Raw genomic sequence first — 22,787 nt, forward strand, 5'->3', positions numbered from 1 at the left:
ATCGAAAAAGATATGATTGTCGGAAGGACAGACTCAGCATACAGGAAAGTCAAAACAACCTTTGGTGACATTAAAAGTAACGGTGGTAACATTAAGAGTGCAACGGGAATTCCACTGTTAAATGCAGAGGAGAGAGCAGATATGTGGAAAGAATACATTGAAAGCCTCTATGAGGGTGAAGATTTGTCTGATGTAATAGAAGAAGAAACAGGAGTCGATTTAGAAGAGATAGGGGATCCAGTATTAGAATCGGAATTTAAAAGAGCTTTGGAGGACTTACGGTCAAATAAGGCAGAAGGGATGGATAACATTCCATCAGAATTTCTAAAATCATTACGGTTCAAATGGTTCTGAACACTATGGGACTTAACATCTGTGGTCATCAGTCCCCTAGAACTTAGAACTACTTAAACCTAACTAACCTAAGGATAACACACACATCCATGCCTGAGGCAGGATTCGAACCTGCGACCGTAGCAGTCGCGCGGTTCCGGACTGCGCGCCTAGAACCGCTAGACCACCGCGGCCGGCAATCATTAGGGGAAGTGGCAACAAAACGACTATTCACGTTGGTGTGTAGAATATATGAGTCTGGCGATATACCATCTGACTTTCGGAAAAGAATCATCCACACAATTCCGAAGACGGCAGGAACTGACAAGTGCGAGCATTACGGCACAATCAGCTTAACAGCTCATGCATCGAAGCTGCTTACAAGAATAATATACAGAAGAATGGAAAAGAAAATTGAGAATGCGCTAGGTGACGATCAGTTTGGCTTTAGGAAAAGTAAAGGGACGAGAGAGGCAATTCTGACGTTACGGCTAATAATGGGAGCAAGGCTAAAGAAAAATCAAGACACTTTCATAGGATTTGTCGACCTGGAAAAAGCGTTCGACAATATAAAATGGTGCAAGCTGTTCGAGATTCTGAAAAAAGTAGGGGTAAGCTATAGGGAGAGACGGGTCATATACAATATGTACAACAACCAAGAGGGAATAATAAGAGTGGACGATCAAGAACGAAGTGCTCGTATTAAGAAGGGTGTAAGACAAGGCTGTAGCCTTTCGCCCCTACTCTTCAATCTGTACATCGAGGAAGCAATGATGGAAATAAAAGAAAGGTTCAGGAGTGGAATTAAAATACAAGGTGAAAGGATATCAATGATACGATTCGCTGATGACATTGCTATCCTGGGTGAAAGTGAAGAAGAATTAAATGATCTGCTGAACGGAATGGACAGTCTAATGAGTAAACAGTATGGTTTGAGAGTAAATCGGAGAAAGACGAAGGTAATGAGAAGTAGTAGAAATGAGAACAGCGAGATACTTAAAACCAGGATTGGTGGTCACGAAGTCAATGAAGTTAAGGAATTCTGCTACCTAGGCAGTAAAATAACCAATGACGGACGGAGCAAGGAGGACATCAAAAGCAGACTCGCTATGGCGAAAAAGGCATTTCTGGCCAAGAGAAGTCTGCTAGTATCAAATACCGGCCTTAATTTGAGGAAGAAATTTCTGAGGATGTACGTCTGGAGTACAGCATTGTATGATAGTGAAACATGGACTGTAGGAAAACCGGAACAGAAGAGAATCGAAGCATTTGAGATGTGGTGCTATAGACGAATGTTGAAAATTAGGTGGACTGATAAGGTAAGGAATGAGGAGGTTCTACACAGAATCGGAGAGGAAAGGAATATGTGGAAAACACTGATAAGAAGAAGGGACAGGATGATAGGACATCTGCTAAGACATGAGGGAATGACTTCCATGGTACTAGAGGGAGCTGTAGAGGGCAAAAACTGTAGAGGAAGACAGAGATTGGAATACGTCAAGCAAATAATTGAGGACGTAGGTTGCAAGTGCTACTCTGAGATGAAGAGGTTAGCACCGGAAAGGAATTCGTGGCGGGCCGCATCAAACCAGTCAGTAGACTGATGACCAAAAAAAAAAAAAAAAAAAAGATCCTGAGATATCAGTACCCAGAACAACCACCTCTGGCCGTAATAACGGCCTTGACAGGAATGGGCATTGCGTCAGACAGAGCTTGGATGGCGTGTACAGGTACAGCTGCTCATGCACCTTCAACACGATACCACAGTTCATCAAGAGTAGTGACTGGCGTATTGTGACGAGCTAGTTGCTCGACCACCATTGACCAGACGTTTTCAATTGGTAAGAGATCTGGAGAATGTGCTGGCCAGGTCAGCAGTCGAACATTTTCTGTACCCAGGCAGGCCCGTACAGGAATTGCAACATGCGGCCGTGGATTAACCTGCTGAAATGTAGGGTTTCCCAGGGATCGAATGAAGGGTAGCGTCACGGGTCAGAACACATCTGAAATGTAACGTCCACTGTTCAAAGTGCCGTCAATGCGAAAAAGAGGTGGCCGATACGTGTAACCAGTGGCACCCTATACCATCACGCCGGGTGATAAGCCACTATGGCGATGACGAATGACGAATACACGCTTCCAATGTGCGTTCACCGCGATGTCGCCAAACACGGATGCGGCCATCATGATGCTGTAAACAGAACCTGAATTCATCAGAAAAAAGACGTTTTGCCATTCGTGCACCCAGGTTCGTCGCTGAGTACACCATCGCAGGCGCTCCTGTCTGTGATGCAGCGTCAAGGGTAACGGCAGCCATGGTCTCCGAGCTGATTGTCCATGCTGCTGCAAACGTCGTCGAACTGTTCGTGCAGATGGTTGTTGTCTTGCAAACGTCCCCACCTGCTGACTCAGGGATCGAGACGTGGCTGCATGATCCGTTACAGCCATGCGGATAAGATGCCTGTCATCTCGACTGCTAGTGATACGAGGCCGTTGGGATCGAGCGCGGCGTTCCGTATTACCTTGCTGAACCCACCGATTCCATATTCTGCTAACAGTCATTGGATCTCGACCAACGCGAGCAGCAATGTCGCGATACGATAAGCCGCAATCGCGAAAGGCTACAATCCGACCTTTATCAAAGTCGGAAACGTGATGGTACGCATTTCTCCTCCTTACACGAGGCATCACAACAACGTTTCATCAGGAAATGCCGGTAAACTGCTGTTTGTGTATGAGAAATCGGTTGGAAACTTAGCACGTTGTAGGTGTCGCCACCGGCGCCAACCTTGTGTGAAAGCTCTGAAAAGCTAATCATTTGCATATCACAGCATCTTCTTCCTGTCGGTTAAATTTCGCGTCTGAAGCACGTCATCTTCGTGGTGTAGCAATTTTAATGGCCAGTAGTGTATATATGTTTGTAATTCTGCTTCAAGCACATGTACTTGTTCGCTGTTCCTGTAGCTTCCTGCAGTAGGCTGTAGTCAAAGAGACATCGCATAAGCAAGTGGAAGTGTCGAGGTGTCAAAAGTCTCGGGATAGCTCCTAATATAATTCAATTGGTTCAAATTGCTCTGAGCACTATGGAACTCAACATCTGAGGTCATCAGTCCCCTAGAACTTAGAACTACTTAAAGCTAATTAACATAAGGACATCACACACATCCATGCCCGGGGCAGGATTCAATCCTGTGACCGTAGCGGTCGCGCGGTTCCAGACTGAAGCGCCTACAACCGCTCGGCCACAACAGTCAGCCCTAATATAGTGATGGACCTCCTTTTGCTAATATAGTGCAGCAATTCGACGTGAAATGGACTCAACAAGTCGCTGGAAGTCCCCTGTACAAATATCGATCCATGCTGCCTCTACAGCCTGCCACAACTGCGAAAATCTTGCGAGTTCTGGATTTTATGCACGAACTGGCCTCTCGATTAGATAATATAAATGTTCGATGGAACTGATGTGGGGCGACCTAGGTGGCAAAATCATTTGCTCGAATTGTCCAGAACTTTCTGCAAACCAGTTGCGAACAATTGTGACCTGGCGACATGGCGCACTGTAATCCACAAAAAAGAAGTCCATGAATGGCTGCAAGTCGTTTCCAGGTAGCTGGACATAACCATTTCCAGTCAATGATCAGTTCAGTTTGACCGGAGAACCCATTCCTTTCAATGTATACACAGCACACACTATTAAGGAGCCACCACCGACTTGCACGGTGCCTTGTTAACAATTTGGATTCTTGGTTTCGAGGCGTCTGCGGCACACATGAACGCTACCATCTCCTTTTACTGACTGACATTGCTGGCCGGATTGGCCGAGCGGTTCTAGGCGCTACAGTCTGGAACCGCGCGACCGCTACGGTTGCAGGTTCGAATCCTGCCTCGGGCATGGATGTGTGTGATGTCCTTAGGTTAGTTAGGTTTAAGTAGTTCTAGGGGACTGATGACCTCAGCAGTTAAGTTCCATAGTGGTCAGAACCATTTGACTGACATCGAAACTCAGCAGGCCAGAGTTTTGCAGTCGCCTAGGGTCCAACAGATATGATCACGAGCCCAGGGGAACCGCCGCAGCAAACGCACTCACGTCGGTCGTCTGTTGCCATGACCTGTTAACGTCAGCGTTCGCCGCACTGTCCCAACACATACGTTCATTGTACGTGTCGCTCCGATTTCTGCAGTTATTTCACAAAGTGTTGTTTTTCTGTTAGTACTGACAACTTTATGCACACGCTGCTGCTGTTAGTGAGTGTGTTGTCTGACGAGAGGGGTAATTTGTTATTCTCGGCACACTCTTAACATAGTGGTCTCGGATTATTAAATTCCCTAACGATTTCCAGATTTGATTGTCTCGTGTGTCTAGCTCCAACATTCCGCTTTCCAAGTCTGTTAATTCCTGTCGGGCGGCCACAATCACGTCTGAAATAGCCTGAGAACGAGTAACAGCTCCGCCAATGCAGTGCCCTTTTATACCTTGTGTGCACGATGTTACCGCCATCTCTAAATGCTGCTTATCGCTATCCCACATCTTTTGTCCCTCAGTGTACGCAGTAAAAACGTTTTCCGTGCAAGCTGACTCACCCAGATGCGATTGATCTGCGGCTTTGGAGTTGGTGAAGTCGATGACTCCGCCGTAGCCACGCCAACACTCTGTGCGGGTGCTGCCCTCTGTGTTAGTCGCGAAGTAGCCTTTGGACAGCGCCTCCGAGTGGTAGGGCTCACAGTCCTCGCTCACAAACGGGTGTATCCACAGCGTCGACCGGAAGCCCAGCTGGCGGAGGTCGTCCGTCAGCGCCCTCACGTCGGGGAACTTGTTGGCGTCGAATGTGAGACTGCCGTAGCAGGTCTCCCAGTTGTCGTCCACCTGAATGTGGCTGTTGTTGAAGCCGTTGGCGACAATCTCGGCGGCCAGTTGTCTCACCTTCTCGTCGTCGACGTCTTTCTTGTAGCGCACCCAAGTCGACCATATGGGGTGCGTCGCCATGCGCTCATCTGGGATCGCCGTCGGCTTGCTCAGGTACTTCCCGACGGCGTACTCGTGGGCCTCCCTGGCATTGTCGAACGAGCACACGTCCCACTCCATAACGTTGTCAGCTCGTTCCTCTGGGTACAGGTCCTCTTTCTCGGCGATAAATCACAGCGAATCCACCGAATCTGGCTTATGAAGAGTGGTACGTACGACAGAATGTGGACCAGTCTCCCGTCAGAGAAAATCCAGTAACGCACGGCAATGCCGACGTGTCCCACCTGTTTGGTGACGTAAGCGTAGTGAGTCTGTCGTCTTGTGTCCAACATATACGTGGCTGTCCAGGTGGTACAGACAGCTAGAGATAATGGACGTGGAGGAATCATTTGACGCATGTATATTGAGACAGTGGCCATCGTTGTCGACGTCCTTGACAGTTATCTTACACCTGCTGGCCCTCGGGTGCTCCTCGTTGGAATGACTCTCCTCACACGAGATTGAAGAACCATCCTTGTCACTCACCATGAAGTACCCAATCTCAGACTCTTGGTCACCTGCAACATAGAGCGACAAACTGATAACTATTTTCACTTGCAGTACATTAACTTATTCACAAGTGAACGATGTGTATTAAATGACACCATAAAATTGACTGTAATTCCTGCATTGTGAAACAGAGCTCGTCCTGTAGAGACTGTAGTGACCCCTTGTATGATAAAGGGTGAGCCTGAAATCCACCGACAAAATTTCCGAGGTTACTCTGTTTTGATATAAAGGTCCCGTACCGAGTGAAGTGGCGCAGTGATTAGCACACTGGACTCGCATTTGGGTGGACGACGGTTCAAACCCGCGTCCCGCCATCCTGATTTAGGTTTTCCATGACTCCCCTAAATCGCTTCAGGCAAATGCCGGGATGGTTCCTTTGAAAGGGCACGACCGACTCCCTGCCACATTCTTTCCTAATCCGATTGGGCCAGTGTCCTCGCTGTTTGGTCCTTTCCCCCAAATCAACGAACCAAGGAACCCATGGTCAGCAATAGCTCGTCACCCCTTTATTGCGTAGAGATGGCTTACGATCTGAGCTCTTATTACTCCTGTGAATTATTCTCTATTCTGCAAAGATTTCTTTAATTTTCCTTTAGACAGTGCCTATCACGACATAGTTATGCATGCTTCAACAGCTTAGCATATCTTCTCTAGCCATTCTTGACTATGACAGTTGACAACATCGGTAAGACTACGTATCTCCATAATTTTAGATATGGTTACGGGACTCGGTGTTTGATACAGGATGTCAAATGAAACACCTTTCAGCCGTCTAGTTTCCAACCTTATTTTATTTAGCAATCAGTGTCAGCGTTTTACTATGCCATCTTCGGGCCGCTTACTGACGTGTAGGGAGAATCTACCCTGGTTGTGATCCAAACAGGGGCCAGAAATACTGGTATTAGTAGATGTTTGCTATAGTGATCACTTCAACCATCACCTGCCGACTGTTAGATGTTTATCTAAAAACCAACTTTCACAACTCTAAGGATAACAAATATTATTATGCTCAATTGATAATGAAATATGACAAAGTGCAACCAAAACAAACAACGAAATATACTTAATTCAATCAAAATTACCATTAAACCACAGAAAATACTCATTATAACATATGAAAATACAATCAATAAGCAACACACATAGCTAACTAACCCAAAAAACTCCTACTTCTTGTATGGTTCTATTTTCTTGAAATACTAGTTCCGTTTGGCAGAGTGGTCAAAGTATTATGTTCATTTGTTACTCACAATAGACTGCTCATCATGAACTTTAATACTGATAAGTTATAAATAGGTTTAATAAGCTCCTTGACAAGAACTTTAACATCGATAGGCCGTAAACAGAAATCTGGAAAATTTTGTATATTAGCAACTTTCACTGTTCTGCTAATCAACGATGTGCTTTTGCCTTTGCAATTTCCACAGGAAAGAATTAGCTGCCTGAGTGTCAGTAATAACAATGATTTTCATTTATGTATTTTTTAGTATTTATTAACCGTAAATACGCTGACAATATTTCATGCTCAAAAGTTGTATATTTTTCCAATTTACTTCCTTCAGAAACATAATCACATGTGAAACAAATTCTTGATGTAAAACACATTAAATCACACTCTTATTCCCACACGTGCTTCCTTTCAATCCACTACTTCCAATTTCTTCTAATTTTTTCTCGGTAATCCAGTCCCTCCGTCGACCTCAAAAGCCAATCGTTTTGATTCGTCGCCCGGTGCTGTCCTCCAACAAGAAAACTCCATTTGAAGTCACTAAATGTAGCTAATCAGATCAAAGTAAACTAATACCAAAATCTAAAATGCGACTATCAGCATCAATTGAATTCGGTATTTTATGTGAACTTTCCCCTGCACGATGGATGATGCATTAACCGAGCACTTGTTTTATCGATCTGTCATTCCTCTCGACAGGCCAGTCACCGACTTTCGATGGAGGTCTGATTTTGACTTCAGGAATTTTAGTTCACGAGAGAGCCAGAAAGGGAATTCACCTACACTCAAGACGACTACTAACTGGCTAGCTGAAGAAGTTGCTCGCTATTTACCAATACTGCTTTGTGCCTGGTACATGGCATAGTGCAGTGGTCGGTAGCTAGCCGCTGCACAGATTGTGGGGAGACGAGTTCACATTTTCGTTACTAGAAGCCCTATTAGCCACCATTATAATACTTCGGCTGTAGATATAAGAACATTGGAAAAATGATAATGGCATTTAAAAACCCCGAAGTAGTTCAAAGAGGCGGAACACCTTGCCAAGAACAACAGGTCTGTGGTTACATAAAAGCAAACAGCATTTTAGAAAGTAATTCGCAATACCTTACCCATACTTGCGTTCACAGAGTGTGTTATATGTGAACAGAGAACCATCTCAATTTTCGTGGACAAGCGTCTGGTTTAAATCGTTTTCATATTTCGCAAAATATTCACGTGGACAGGGACCGTCTGTTCATTAGAATTCCTTCTCCATTACTGATAACGTACTCTGTTACAGAACTATGTAAAGATTGCTACAGAAACAGTAGTATATTATTTCCTCATGTGGCGCCTTTTTATTTAGAGGAATCAATAGTGGCGAGTTAAACGTCTACACCTCTCTCATGCTTAGGACGTTATGCCGTGCTGCTGGTACCTCACCACGGAAGGAAATACAAATGTGTACCTTATTCAGTTGGAATCCCGCCAGAATACTGTTACCTGGCGTATTACATAACGAAGTAGGCACACGATCAGAAACGTACGAAAATATTTATTGATGGAAGAATAAAAAACTTGTGATTTTGTTCTCTTACGTTGTTGCACAAGCACGCGACAGATATAGTGAATTACGTACAAGAATGGAGCGCTAGTGGCAGAATATATTTTAAAGAAATGAACTATCTTGTGTGACTACATTACTTTTTAGGTTCGTTGAACTTCTATTCTGTTGTTTAGTCCGTTTTTTCTGTGTTACGTCGACTATTCATAATATATTTCTCATCAATATATTTTCATGAACATTCCCCCCAAAAATCAGGAGCATTCTGCCATGTTCTGTGACTCATAATCACCGAATGTTTTAACTGCTGTTGTATTTGTTTCATGTAGGGCGTTCGGAAATTCCCGTTACAAACTTCTAGGACTTGTAGTGAGGTGTGAGCACTGAATATTTTGAATAGAAACCCATAACCGGAAACGTACAGTTTCCGTTCTGCGACGGTTTAAATTCAGACGTGTGGTACGTCTAGATCTGCTGCGGAAACAGGAGAGTCTCAGAGTTGCCTGTCCTGGTTTGCAATAAGACAGACGGGATGACGTGTACAGTGTCTGTGACAACGGCGGTCGTCGCCACATCCAGCCGCTGTTGTAATGCGTCAGTATTATCAAACTGTGCCGGCCGTGGTGGCCGAGTGGTTCTAGGCGCTACAGTCTGGAACCGCGCTACCGCTACGGTTGCAGGTTCGAATCCTGCTTCGGGCATGGATGTGTGCGATGTCCTTAGGTTAGTTAGGTTTAAGTAGTTCTACATTCTAGGGGACTGATGACCCCAGAATTTAAGTCCCATAGTGCTCAGAGCCATTTGAACCAAACTGTACATGTCAAGATCATATCAAGTGGACACCCTGGGTGTTTTTCCTACACGTAAAATGATAAATGCCAGGATTCAGGGGAAAAAATGGGTTTTATTCCCAAGAACTACCACTAAGAGACACAATGTTCATGGAAACTGGCTACGGTTGCGGATTGAACCGTACATGCTGCGGAAAGAGCAATTTGCCCTCAATAGGAAGGACTGGTGGACACGTCTAGAGGGTAAGGAAGCTGACAGGCAAGAAATCGACCCGCTGTTGCGGCCGCTACCTCGCCGACCCTCTCTCTTACCTCACGTGAAGGCACACGGTCGTCCAATAGGTGGGTTTGTGGCAGAAAGTTGGCGTCTCTCACTCAGCAATACCGCGGTGGCGTCCCTAGCTGAGCGTAATAGCGTTGAAATCGACCACAAGTACTGCAGAGTAGTTTACGTAGCTGCTCACGCCACTGCCTGAGGCTAAGTTAAAATGCCGGAAGCAGAATACAATAAAATTTTTTTACCATATTTACCCGTTACCATGTACAAACCTAATTTAGTTCCTTGAACAGAATTGGATGACTTAAAGACCTGAATTGAAACCGTCGTAGGACGGAAACGGTATGTATTCACTCCCCTCTACAAGTAAGGGAATTTCTGAAAACCATGGAGAAGTGAATACGCTGCCATCTTTTTCTTTATCGAGGTTAAGGACGAGTCTCTTCACTGAGAAACACTTAATAATTCTTTGAAAAGCTTTCTCATAAATTTATGCAGTTACTGCATCTCCACCAAGATTAAATTAATTTTTATAGATCGTCATCAGGTAAAAGTTGTTATCTAAAAGCCGAAACCGATGTGTAACAAAAAATATTAGTGGAACACAATCCCCCGTATTTGTTATTGAATATGAAATCGATCTACCATAAAGAGGCGGAAGGATCCGTTACCATGATTAATTTCAATGATCTGTAGGTTGAATGAAGAGCGAATAATAAAGAAGTTACTTTCTTTTTCATACTAGGCAGTATATGTAAAATTTTAAACAGAAGATTTCGAGGCTTGAGAGTAGACTTCTGCAACATCACATTAAGAGAGTTATGTATGAAGGCAGTAAATACTCGATACTGTCAAACGTTTCCTTAAAAAGAGCAAAATTGCAACAGTGACTAAGCGACATGAGAGTGGCGGGTGCTTCGTATCTAAGGCTGAAACGTACTCTAATTCTACGAGGGTTGTCCAGAAAGTAATGTACCGCAGTTATTCTTCAACAATTCTTTATTGAACATAATGACACACACACGAAAGACTGGTGTTTCAGCTACACATACTATTTTTTTCACGTAGTCTCCATTCCATTTTATGGCCTTCCTGCATCGCGAAACAAGTTCATGCATGCCCTGTCGGTACCAACCCTTGCTCTGCTGGCCGAGCCAGCGCTTCACTGCGTGAATCATCTCCTCATCGTCCTCCAAATGTCTTCCAAGAATGGCATCCTTTAATGGTCCAAACAAGTGGAAGTCTGAGGGGGCTAGGTCAGGGCTGTCAGGTGTGACAGCCGTGGGTGGTCTCTCCGACCGCTGAAAATCGTGGACCTCTGCCGAACCGCCTTCTGATGACCTCATGCTCCGTTTCTGTCGACAGCAGATGCTCCATAGACTTTGCACAAGCGTTTGTGAATATTCCCCACAGTTTCTTTCTCTACAGTGAGGAATTCAATGGCGGCACTTTGCTTGTAACGTACATCACCTAGAGACGCCATTTTGAAACTCTCCTGCAGCTACGCTATCTGTCGGAAGTGACGGAAACTTGGCGTGCTCACTCAGGAGACTTCAAATCATACACAAACAACGTTTCAAAGGGGCACAGGGGCGAAAACACTGAGTCACTTCCATACCTCTTGTCAACGTAGCTGTGCTTTTGACAAATCTAGATTGTATGTCGTGAATTACCAAACAAACACACACACACACACACACACACACTCACACACACACGCACACACACACACACACACACACACACAGAGCCGGCCATTGTGGCCGAGCGGTTCTAGGCGCCACAGTCTGGAACCGCGCGACTACTACGGTCGCAGGTTCGAATCCTGCCTCGGCCATGGATGTGTGTGATGTTCTTATGCTAGTTAGGTTTAAGTAGTTCTAAGATCTAGGGGACTGATGACCTCAGCAGTTAAGTCCCATAGTGCTCAGAGCCATTTGAACCATTTTGAACACACACACACACACACACACACACACACACACACACACACACGCACGCACGCACACACACACAAAGAATTATCGACATGGGGCACAAAGCGGTAGCTGTGATATACAAGTACATAGAAACAAGTGATTACAATTTCAGAAAATCTGGATGATTCGTTCAAGAGGAAGAACCTCACAAACTGAGCAAGTCAGCAACGCGTTGGTCCCCCTTTGGGCCTTATCCAAGCAGTTATTCGCCTCTGCCATGGTTTACAGAGTATGTCCTTCTGACGGATATCATGCCAAATTATGAGCAACTGGCGCGTTAGATCATCACAATCTCGACACGGTTGCTATGCCCCACCCATAACCGTTATATGGAGGGCCGTCCAACCGGCTCTGTATTCTGACGATTTAACGCGCCATTACGACAAAACTTGAAGCGATACACCTCAGGAGGATATCCAACAACTCTGTCGATCCAGGCCGAGTCGAATAACTGCTGGAATAAGGGCCAGAGATGGACCAACGCGTTATTGACTCCATCAATCTGTGAAGCTCATTCTGAAATTGTAGTCATTTGTTTTTCTGCACATGTACATCACATCTGCGGATGTCTGTTCCATTCCGATATTCGTTCTTGGTGCACCGTTTTTTTTTTGTCTTAGAGTGTACTTCAAAGATGTTTCTAGTAACTGTAATCTTGGTTTCATGGCATAATCGATTTAATCAAAGGTCCAAACTGAACTACGCCAGGCGCAGCACATTCAACTGATGGACATTCGCAGCTAAACTTGTCACCAGTGTCATGTTCTGCTGTCCAGACAAATAGAAGTACAAAATAATATCATAAAATGCTTCCCTCGTCATATGGTAAAAGAAATACTATGAGAAATTCCTTGGCATAATCGGTTCTAGGCGCTACAGTCTGGAATCGAGCGACCGCTACGGTCGCAGGTTCGAATCCTGCCTCGGGCATGGATGTGTGTGGTGTCCTTAGGTTAGTTAGGTTTAATTAGTGCTAAGTTCTAGGCGACTGATGACCTCAGAAGTAAAGTCGCATAGTGCTCAGAGCCATTTGAACCATTTTCAACTTCCTTGGCATCTTGAAGTATAACAAGCTAAACAGAAATAAACACTTTATATTCAAAGCGGCAATCATCGTTATGCTAGATGAATGCGAGGGTCTATCAACGTACCTGTCTGTATTGATACTAAGGTTAAATCTCCGATTTCCTTAGAGTATACTAACTGGGCCGCGCAGAACCAATCAGAATATTAATGAATTAAAAACCTTGCCATTACATAGCTACGAGGAGCAACTGGATAAAGATAGTTGTAGAAGTATTAGTGAAAGATCAAAAGAAATTCCTCCCGCAGGTGAGAGTGTTAAGATCCTAAAGGTTACCTGCCGAAGCATTCGCAGCAAAGTGCCAGAGTTTGATGCACTACTGAAAAGCAGTGAGGCTCAAACGATAAGAGGTACACAAAGCTGGTTGAAAGCTTAAATTGACAGCAGTGAGATTTTTGGAGAATGTTTAAGTTTATATCAAAAGCATAGGCAAATGGGAAATTGAGGTGCTGTAGTTGTCGCAGTAGACAAGAAACTTAAATCCACCGTGACAGAAATTGAAACTGCATGTGAGATTGTTTGGGCAAAACTCAGTGTCAGCGGCGGTCATAAAAAGGTAATTCTATCCTTCTGTCACTCACTAGACCCATCTCCTGATGTTACCGAAAACGTTAGAGGAAACCTCAGTTACTTGTACGTAAGTTCCCCAATCACACTGCAATCATGGTGGAGACTTCAATTATCCAACAATCAGTTGGGAAAATTATAATTCTGTTAGTGGTGGGGGATATAAGACATGCAAAACATTACTAAGTGCCTTCTAGGATCTAATGGCAACAAGTAGACCTGATCTCTTTGAGGACGTCCACATCCAAAGTGGTATCAATGACAATGACGCGATTATAGCAGCAATGATTATCGAAGTATAAAGGATAAATAAAACAACCAGAAAGATATATATGTTCAATAAACTAGATGAAAAATCAGTAGTGCCATGTCTCAGTGAGGACCTTGAAACTTTCAGCACAGGGAAGGAGCATATAAAGGTAGCATGGCTCAAGTTTAAAAGAATAATTGATCCAGCATTGGATAGACATGTGCCCAGTAGAACAGTTCATAATGGGAGGATCACTGTAAAGAAATTTCTTAAGAAACAGAGATTGCTGCATAATGGGTGTAAAACAAAGTATAGGGCTATAGACAAAAAGATGCTGAATGAAATATATTTGGCTGCCAAGAGAATAATACTGGAAACCTTCAATGACTACCGTAGCAGAATACTGTCAAGTGATCTTTCGCAGAACCCAAAGAAAGGCTGTAATGTAAAGGCCGTTGGTGGCACCAAAGTTAGTGTCCAGTCCTTAGCGAATGAGACAGGAAGTTGAGGGTATCAAAGCAAAACTTGAAACACTAAACTTCATTTTGAAACGTTCTTTTAAAAGGAAAGCTCAGGAGAATTGCCCCGATTTAATCCTCGTACCACTGAATAGATGAGAGAAATAAGTATTAGCGTCAGTGGTGTTGAGGAACACCTGAAATCTTTGAAACTGAACAAAGCTCCAGAGTCCCATGGAATTCCTATCAGATTCTATACTGAATTTGCAGCTGAGTCAGCCCCTCTTCTAACTATAAACTATCGTAGAGCCCTCGAACGAAAAATCGTGCCTAATTCTTGGAAAAAAAAGCACAGGTCACACCTGTCTACAAGGGGGTGGTAGAAGTGAGCCACAGAACTAGCGTTCGATATCCTTGACATCGATTTGTTGAACAATCTTAGGTCGTATTTTGAGCTCAAACGTAGTGAGGTATCCCGAACAGAACGACTTCCTCCATGCCAATCAGCATGGATTCCGAAAACATCGATCACTTAAACGTAGCTCGCACTTTTGTCATACGATAGACTGAAAACTTTCGACCAAGACTATCACGTAGAAGCGGTTTTTCTTGATTTCCGAAAAGCATTTGACTCGATACCACACCTACACTTATTGTCAAAAGTCCGATCGTATCAAGTGAAATTTGTGACTGGATTGAGGACTTTTTGGTAGGGAGGACGCAACATGTTATCTCTGGACGGAGAGTCACCGTCAGACTTCGGGTGTGCTCCAGAGAAGTGTGTTGGGACCCTAAGTATTCATGTTATACAGTATGACGTTGTAAACAATATAAAGAGTTACGTCAGGCGTTTTGCAGACGATGTAGTTATCTATTATGAAGAACTGACTGAAAGAAGCTGGGTAGATATCCAGTTAGGCCACGATAAGGTTTCGAAGTGGTGCAAAGATTGGCAACTTACTTTAATGTTCAAAAATGTAAAATTCTGCGCTTCACAAAACGAAAAACGTGGTATCCTGAGACTGCAGTATCTATGTGTCACTGTTGGAGTCGGCCGACTCATACAAATACCTGGGTGTAACATTTTGTAAGGATATGAAATAGAATGATCACATAGGCTCCGTCGTGGGCAAATCAGGTGGTAGACTTCGGTTTATTTGTAGAATGCTGGAGAAGCGCAATCAGTCCACAAAAGAGATTGCTTACAAACCGCTCATGTGACCGTTTCTAGGATACTGCTCAAGTGTGTGGGACTCGTACCAAATAGGTCTAACAGGGGATATTCAGTGTATACAGAGAAGGGCAGCAGGTGTGGACACAGGTTTGTTTGATTCAAAGTGTCACAGAGATACTGAAGAACCGGAACTGGCAGACTCGTGAAGAACGACATAAACTATACTGTGAAAGTCTACCAACGAAGTTTCAAGAATCGGCTTTAAATGATAACTGTAGGAATATACTATAGTCCCCTACGTATCGCTCACAAAGGGATCGTGAGGCTAAGATTAGAACACTCCGAGGCACAATCATTCTTCCCGCGATGCATACGTGAATGGAACGCGAAGGGATCCTAGTAACTGGCACAAAGGGAGGTAGTGTCTGCCACGCACTTCACAGTGCTCTACAGAGTATAGATGTAGATGTAGATGTAGACTACAGATTCCTACCGTGTTTGAGGCAGAACTTTATGGTAGTGTTTAGCCTCGACTGGTTGCCGGCGTGGCAGTGTAGCGCTGTATGCGCTCCCAGCACGTTTGGTCGTAGTCAGGTCATTGGCCTCCGACGTGTGAGACACTTCACCTTCCAATTAGTGGAGTCATAATCGGCAACAACAACATGGGAGCAACATAGAATCCAGAACTATCTCCTCACTATGAGTACCAAAGCCCAGGTGTGTCCCACTGCAGTTAATACCAAACAGACGACAGATTTTAGTGCATAATTTTGATCACTCATAGCAGCTGGACGATAACCTGTACATTCACGACATTCAGCTTGACAATATGTCACCCTGTTATATTTCAACTGAGTCAGAAATGTTCCAGTAACACAGAGCAGACATGAGAACAATTGCCCAGGTTATGTGAACTTAGTCCGATGGAGCACATCCAGGATGTGTGTTATATGAACTAACCATCTGTCTCCGTTAAATTTTAATGCCGACTGAGCGGTCAAAGACCAGGACACCTCCCACATATTTGGTCCTAACGAGGTGGCTGCGGCAGTGCTATGAAACGCATAGAACTCCCATTCGAGATGCCCGATATCAGTTAGCTACCCAGATTTAGGTTGCCTGTTGTTTTCCTAAATAATAAAGGCTAATACCAGGAAGATGCCTTTGCGAAGAAGAGGACTGATCTCCTTTACCATCGTTATCCCGTCAAAGCTTGTGCCTCCTCGTCGTTGACCGTAATCTTGTACCTTGTCTTACAGTTCTTCAGTATGTCACGGAATTCGATCGCTGACTTCGTTAGTGCCAAAACAGAATAAACTAGGCCCTTTGTTCTGTTACACATGAGTGTACTTTCCAGTAATGCTCCCGGGTTTCTGAAGAGTCGTACGATACACTGAATGTGTCCTTACTACGTCATGGGAAGCTAATTTCTCTTCCCTGAAAACGAAAATGCTAGCACGTCACCCGTTAATTGCATTGTCAACTCCCTGTTTACCCAGTTTTTAGTATGTACGTCTACACAACAGAAACCACTGTACGATGTTTGGCACAGGGTTGGAAGGTGGGAGAACGACAGGAAGCTCTGCGAGTATGTTGTCTGACTACTCGCTGAGCGCCTTCTCGCACATTTCCAGCAATCAGACCTGCCTTAAAGCCAAAAGCCTCTCTTACAGCTTTTGCCATTGGAGTTTCACGCACATGTTCGCATGTATCTCGCATTAACTAAATGAATGTGTGACGAAACATGGTGCTGTTCTTTGGATTATCTTTACCTCCACTGTCAATCTTGCCTGGTAAGTATACCACATTGTCGAGGTGTATTCAATAATCGGTTGAATGAGTGTTTTCTAAGTGACTTCATTCATGGTTCACCTACATCCCCTTGCGATACTGCTGATGAATCTCACCCTGTCTTCTGATTTTCTTACAACTAGTGAAGCATCCCCTTTGAAAAATTAATCAATTACTGTGCTGGTAAACCTCTTACGTTATTTGATTTTCAAACAGCTGAGCAAAACTGAACGTACTCAGACATTACTCTCTTTACTTATTCTGATCAATACTAAACTGACACACAATATTTTTAGCGCAACGCAATCTGACTTCCAAAAATTCCTACAAAAGAATGGCCCTGACTAACAATAACCTATACCTTTCATGAATCACTTACCTCACAAAAATCTTCGTTATTCGAACTACTGCAATACAGCGAGCACCACTGCTGCCAGCTAAATAAAAGATTCTAACTACTGAAGGCACTAACTACTGATAGGCATAGTCAGCAAATGAAAGATTTTGATAGAGAACAAACGATGTATTTACTTTAATAAGTCATCACATATATATCAGTTCATGATATCCAATTTACAAATTTACTCTTTAGACACACGTCCAGATCGTCCGCTCTCAAAATTCTGCCATCTCTCTCCCCACATCCACCACTGCTGGCGGCTTACCTCCAACTGCGCAACGCTACGCGCTGTAGACATCCAACTGCCCAACACTACAATAGCGAATATTGCAACAATGCCAACCAGCCACAGACTTCACTACTTACACTAGTTTTTACGATATTACGGTGCCTGTGTTGTTAAGAGGAGCGATGCAATGTTCATTCGAACTTTCAAGTACCCTCAAAAAGATAATAATAAAAGAGAGAGAGAGAGAGAGAGAGAGAGAAGAACATTCAGTCGTATAAGGGAATTGCTAATGACAGTGTAAATCTGTGCCGCACCGGGTCTGGAGGCCGGATTATCTGCTTTAAGTGAGCAGTCACTTTAACTGCTTCGGCTACCCGTGCATGGCTCACGAACAGACCCGAACCATTATAAAGGGTGTAAATTTTAAGTTGACAAACTAACTCGAAAAATAAGCTTCACACGAAAAAATGCGTAGAATCCAATGTTGATTATTTTCGTGGGGGACATTTGCTGGTGCTAAAATTAGCCAGCCACCCGGCCCCTGGGGGTGGGGCAGGAGGCAGCTTTAAAATTTCAAGTGGGAGCCCCCATTTTTTATTGCAGAATCAGATTCTACATAAAAAACTACGTACATTTTGTCTTAAACATTTGTTTTGATTCTTGGCAGTTGGCACTGTAATTCAAGAAAATCCATGTCCTCATTTTTGAGTGGAAGATGGTTACGGATAAATAAAAAATACTTACTTCGTAAATTTTGATTTGCTAGAACTAAAACTCTCCCACTCTCCCCGTAGGGTGGGGTTTGAGACAGAGGAATTAGAGTTTTACAAATGTTGACCAAAATATTAATTTTTTCCGAAGATTCGGATAAGTTTTTTTCCTTGCTGAACATTTGTAACTACGGTGATTGATCAGGCCAAGGCAGCATGGTGACACTCTTTTAGAGCATGTTTGGTTACAACGGCGGTATGTGGACAAGCATGTGGAGAACACGCTGTCGAAAGCACCCCCTGGATTGCTGTTCATGAATCGCAGCACAACTGACGTATAAATCTGCGGTGTGGTTGCGTGAGAGCGTTCCTGCTGTCATACGAAATAGCACCCTATACCATAACTTCAGATGTAAGTCCAGTGTGTCTAGCACGCAGACAGGTTGGTTGTAGGTCCTCAACTTGCCTCCGTTTTAGCCGGCCGGTGTGGCCGAGCGGTTCTAGGCGCTGCAGTCTCGATCCGCGCGACCGCTACGGTGTGTGTGATGTCCTTACGTTAGTTAGGTTTAAGTTTTAGGGGACTGATGTCCTTAGATTAGTTAGGTTTAAGTTCTATTGGACTGATGACCTCAGAAGTGCTTAGAGCCATTTGAACCATTTTTGCCTCCGCTTATCAACACATATCCATCACTGGCACCAAGGCAGAACCAGCTTTCAACAGAAAACATGAGTCCTCTATCCTGTCCTCCAACAAGCTCTCACTTGACACCGCTGAAGTCGCAAATGGTGGTGGCTTGGAATCAATGGAATGCCCGATACAAAACATCTGGTTAGGAGCTGCGCTTGGAGTAACGATTTGTAACAGTTCTTTGAGTCACTGTCGTTCCAACTGATGGTCAAATTGCTGCTGCAGAGGCAGTGTGATGCGCCAGAGCCCCAGGCGGAGCACGAATGTCTGCCCGGAGCCAGGTCTCCTTGCACCGTACATTCTCGAGACCACCGCCGCCAGCAGCAGTCAGTCTCGTACAGTGGCTGCATTCCTGCAGTATCGCAGAAGGAACATCCGACTTCTCATAGCCCTATTACATGACCTCCTTCAATCTGAGTGAGATGGTGATAATGGCGGCTTCGTCGCCTTAAAGGAATTCTTGACTAACATCGACTCACCACGTCCAAACGCAACTAGCTCTTACTTCCGCTACAGAGTGTATTTAAAGCAAAAGCGATTTTTATCTTCATAGTGGCGCTACTAGCGTCACTCTTAGGCGATTGGCGCGAAATTTGAATATACACCATCTCTCAGATGTTTATATATGAGACTACCAACTCTCAGTTAAGTCGCTCAACTCCTTCTTGGAGCTGCGACTATGTTCCGTCAGTATATTTCATGCACCCTTTGCATAATTCATTTACGTCGAATGTAATAATAAGAATATTTAAGGAAAAGTACCTAATCTTGTCAACTGTAATTGTATTTTTGTAAGGTCTTATGTCTGAGAATTAGTACCGCATTGTTAGAGCATAGACGGTTTCCACATTATGCACAAATATTTGTATCTTGACGTTTTATGGAACTTATCCGAGAAATACTGGAAAGTAATATTTTATTTAATCACTGGCGCCTTCAGTAGTGTCAAGCGAGGGACATGAAAGGGAAGCAGTGGTTGGGAAGGGAGTGAGACAGGGTTGTAGCCTCTCCCCGATGTTATTCAATCTGTATATTGAGCAAGCAGTGAAGCAAACAAAAGAAAAATTCGGTGTAGGTATTAAAATCCATGGAGAAGAAATAAAAACTTTGAGGTTCGCCGATTACATTGTAATTCTGTCAGAGACAGCAAAGGACCTGGAAGAGCAGCTGAACGGAATGGACAGTGCCTTGAAAGGAGGATATAAGATGAACATCAACAATCGCTAAACGAGGATAATGCAATGTAGTCAAATTAAGTCGGGTGATGCTGAGGGAATTAGATTAGGAAATGAGGCACTTAAAGTAGTAAAGGAACTTCGCTATTTGGGGAGCAAAATAACTGATGATGGTCGAAGTAGAGAGGACATAAAATGCAGAATGGCAAGGAAAGCTTTTCTGAAGAAGAGGAATTTCTTAACGTCGAGTATAGATTTAAATGTCAGGAAGTCGTTTCTGAAAGTATTCGTATGGAGTGTGGGCATGTGTGGAAGTGAAACGTGGACGATAAATAGTTTAGACAAGAAGAGAATAGAAGCTTTCGAAATTTGGTGCTACAGAAGAATGCTGAAGATTAGATGGGTAGATCACATAAGTAATGAGGTGGTATTGAATAGAATTGAGGAAACAAGAAATTTGTGGCACGACTTGACTAGAAGAAGCGATCGGTTGGTAGGACATGTTCTGAGGCATCAAGGGATCACAAATTTAGTATTGGAGGGCAGCGTGGAGGGTAAAAATCATAGAGGGAGACCAAGTGATGAATACACTAAGCAGATTCAGAAGGATGTAGGGTGCAGTACGTACTGGGAGATGAAGCAGCTTGCACAAGATAGAGTAGCATGGAGAGCTGCATCAAACCAGTCTCAGGACTGAAGACCACAACAAAAACAACAGCTGTTCTTACATGTTTTAGTTAAACTGTCCCAATGTAATATTTCTAAAAACTGTCCCAATGTAATATTTCTAATGGTTACTCTATAGCCCGAATAATAAATTCCCTTTTCCTCCTACATAAAAGAAAGAAAATAGTGTTGTTTTTTCATCAGCTACTATATAACAAGCTTGTGGAGAATGCCCTCATATGCAATTAACGCTTGTTCACGATTGTAAGGTCTAGACAAAAGCAGTGTAAATAGTTTACTAAATCAGAACATAAAAGGACGAAGGAGACAAAACGTTGGTTACATATGCTATAATGTCTTCAAAATTGTCAACCTGACAGTCAGCACGTGCTCGAGATGTCTGCAGTCTGTGTGCCATGACAACAGACTTTCAGTATCCCCCACAAAGAGCAGGCGGCAAATAAAAGCTTTCCTTATCTTACCTATCGTTCCGAGTGTAGCCGCTCCGTGGTATCTCGCTTCACACGGTGTCGACTTGAAGCAGCCTGTCTCCTATCGCGTTATTAACATCATACCTTTCCTCACCGTGCTCGTTTTTGATTAGCTTACTCCTTTGATTTTTAGCTTTGCCGGACGTACTGTGTCTTACAAAAGAGTATGATAAAAAATGTGTGTGTGTTATTACTATGAGTTGGCGTTTTCCTTTTAATCAATTATGGATTAGTGTTCCAGGAGCCTAAGACGATCTATGAGTACAAAAATGTCAAACCTCACCTACAAGAAAACCCCGGTTTGTATAGACTGGAGACAGAGGGAAAAATTTGTCGACAGATGTTAAAACTGGTATCATGTACTACAAATAGGTAAATTAATGAAAAGCCCAAAAAGTAGCTAACAGATAAATTTCTGTTTGAAAGGCTATTTACCTATACCCATGCTATTTCTGAGACAGACAACTGGTGGGAATAAGTAATGAAATTTGTTTCGAAGAGCACTCTTAAATCGCATTGTCTCCCAGTATCCACTGGGCGCTAGTTGTGGCTATACTAAGCCTGTGAAGTCTCATCTGTATCAGTTTTCTAATGTTTTAATAGTACCTGCAGCTGTCAGTTTCTCCTTTGCTCTTTGTCTTATTGCACAGTTTCGCTCTGAGACTATTTACAATTATTCTTTTAAATGGAATGAACAAAAATTCAGTGCTTTAACAATCAGTTACAAGGTGAAATACATTGGTGTCCAAAATTAAAGGAACAAACGGAAATTTTACAAGGTTGCATTTATTTTGCCACAAAACAGCATAAAAAGGTGACAGTAAGGTAGAAAGAACGTAAAGAATACAGAACGTAAACAACTGCAGCGTGCATAACGGTAGACAAAAATTTTTTTCGTTTGTTCTAAGTTTACGGATTTACTCACACGTTCCGAAAAATGGTTAATGCGCTCAGTATATGGTGTGACCACCTCTGGCACCAAAACAGGCCTGACAACGATGGGACATGGGGGGATTGATGTCACGAATCTCATGTGGAGGAAATAACGCCCATTCTTCCTGTAGAGCAACTCGCAGGTCTTGGGGAGTGGTTGGTGGATGCTCACGTGATGCACCCTGTCTTCGCAATGCATCCCAGACATACTCTATGTGATTCAGATCGGAAGAGTGAGCAATATCTTCTGGTTTCAAGAAAACATCAATCACCTACGCTCTATGAGGTCGAGCATTATTGTCCATAAACACGAAGTTTGGGAACACAGCACTTGGCAACAACACATGGAGTCTCAAGATCACGCCACAATACCTAACAGCAGTTAAACCTTGCCGATTCACCTGTACAATTTCATGAAAAGCAATTACAGTGGACAACATAGTCCCTGCCCCAACCTTTAGGGATCTTCACCGATAGCAGTCTCTTTCCACAGTGTTTGGGTCCAGAA

General features: G+C 43.6%; 1 protein-coding gene across 1 annotated transcript in view; it reads right to left on the reverse strand.

Annotated features, from left to right (window-relative positions):
* LOC124805456 (myogenesis-regulating glycosidase-like) overlaps positions 1-5,416 on the reverse strand; it is an 89,080-nt gene extending 83,664 nt beyond the window's left edge. Inside the window, exon 1 of the mRNA XM_047266019.1 lies at positions 4,915-5,416. Coding sequence (XP_047121975.1) covers positions 4,915-5,416 — 502 coding nt within the window. The remainder of the gene's footprint in view (positions 1-4,914) is intronic.
* Positions 5,417-22,787: the final 17,371 nt, after the last annotated feature.

Source organism: Schistocerca piceifrons, chromosome 7, assembly GCF_021461385.2.
Source record: "Schistocerca piceifrons isolate TAMUIC-IGC-003096 chromosome 7, iqSchPice1.1, whole genome shotgun sequence".
NCBI lineage: Eukaryota > Metazoa > Arthropoda > Insecta > Orthoptera > Acrididae > Schistocerca > Schistocerca piceifrons.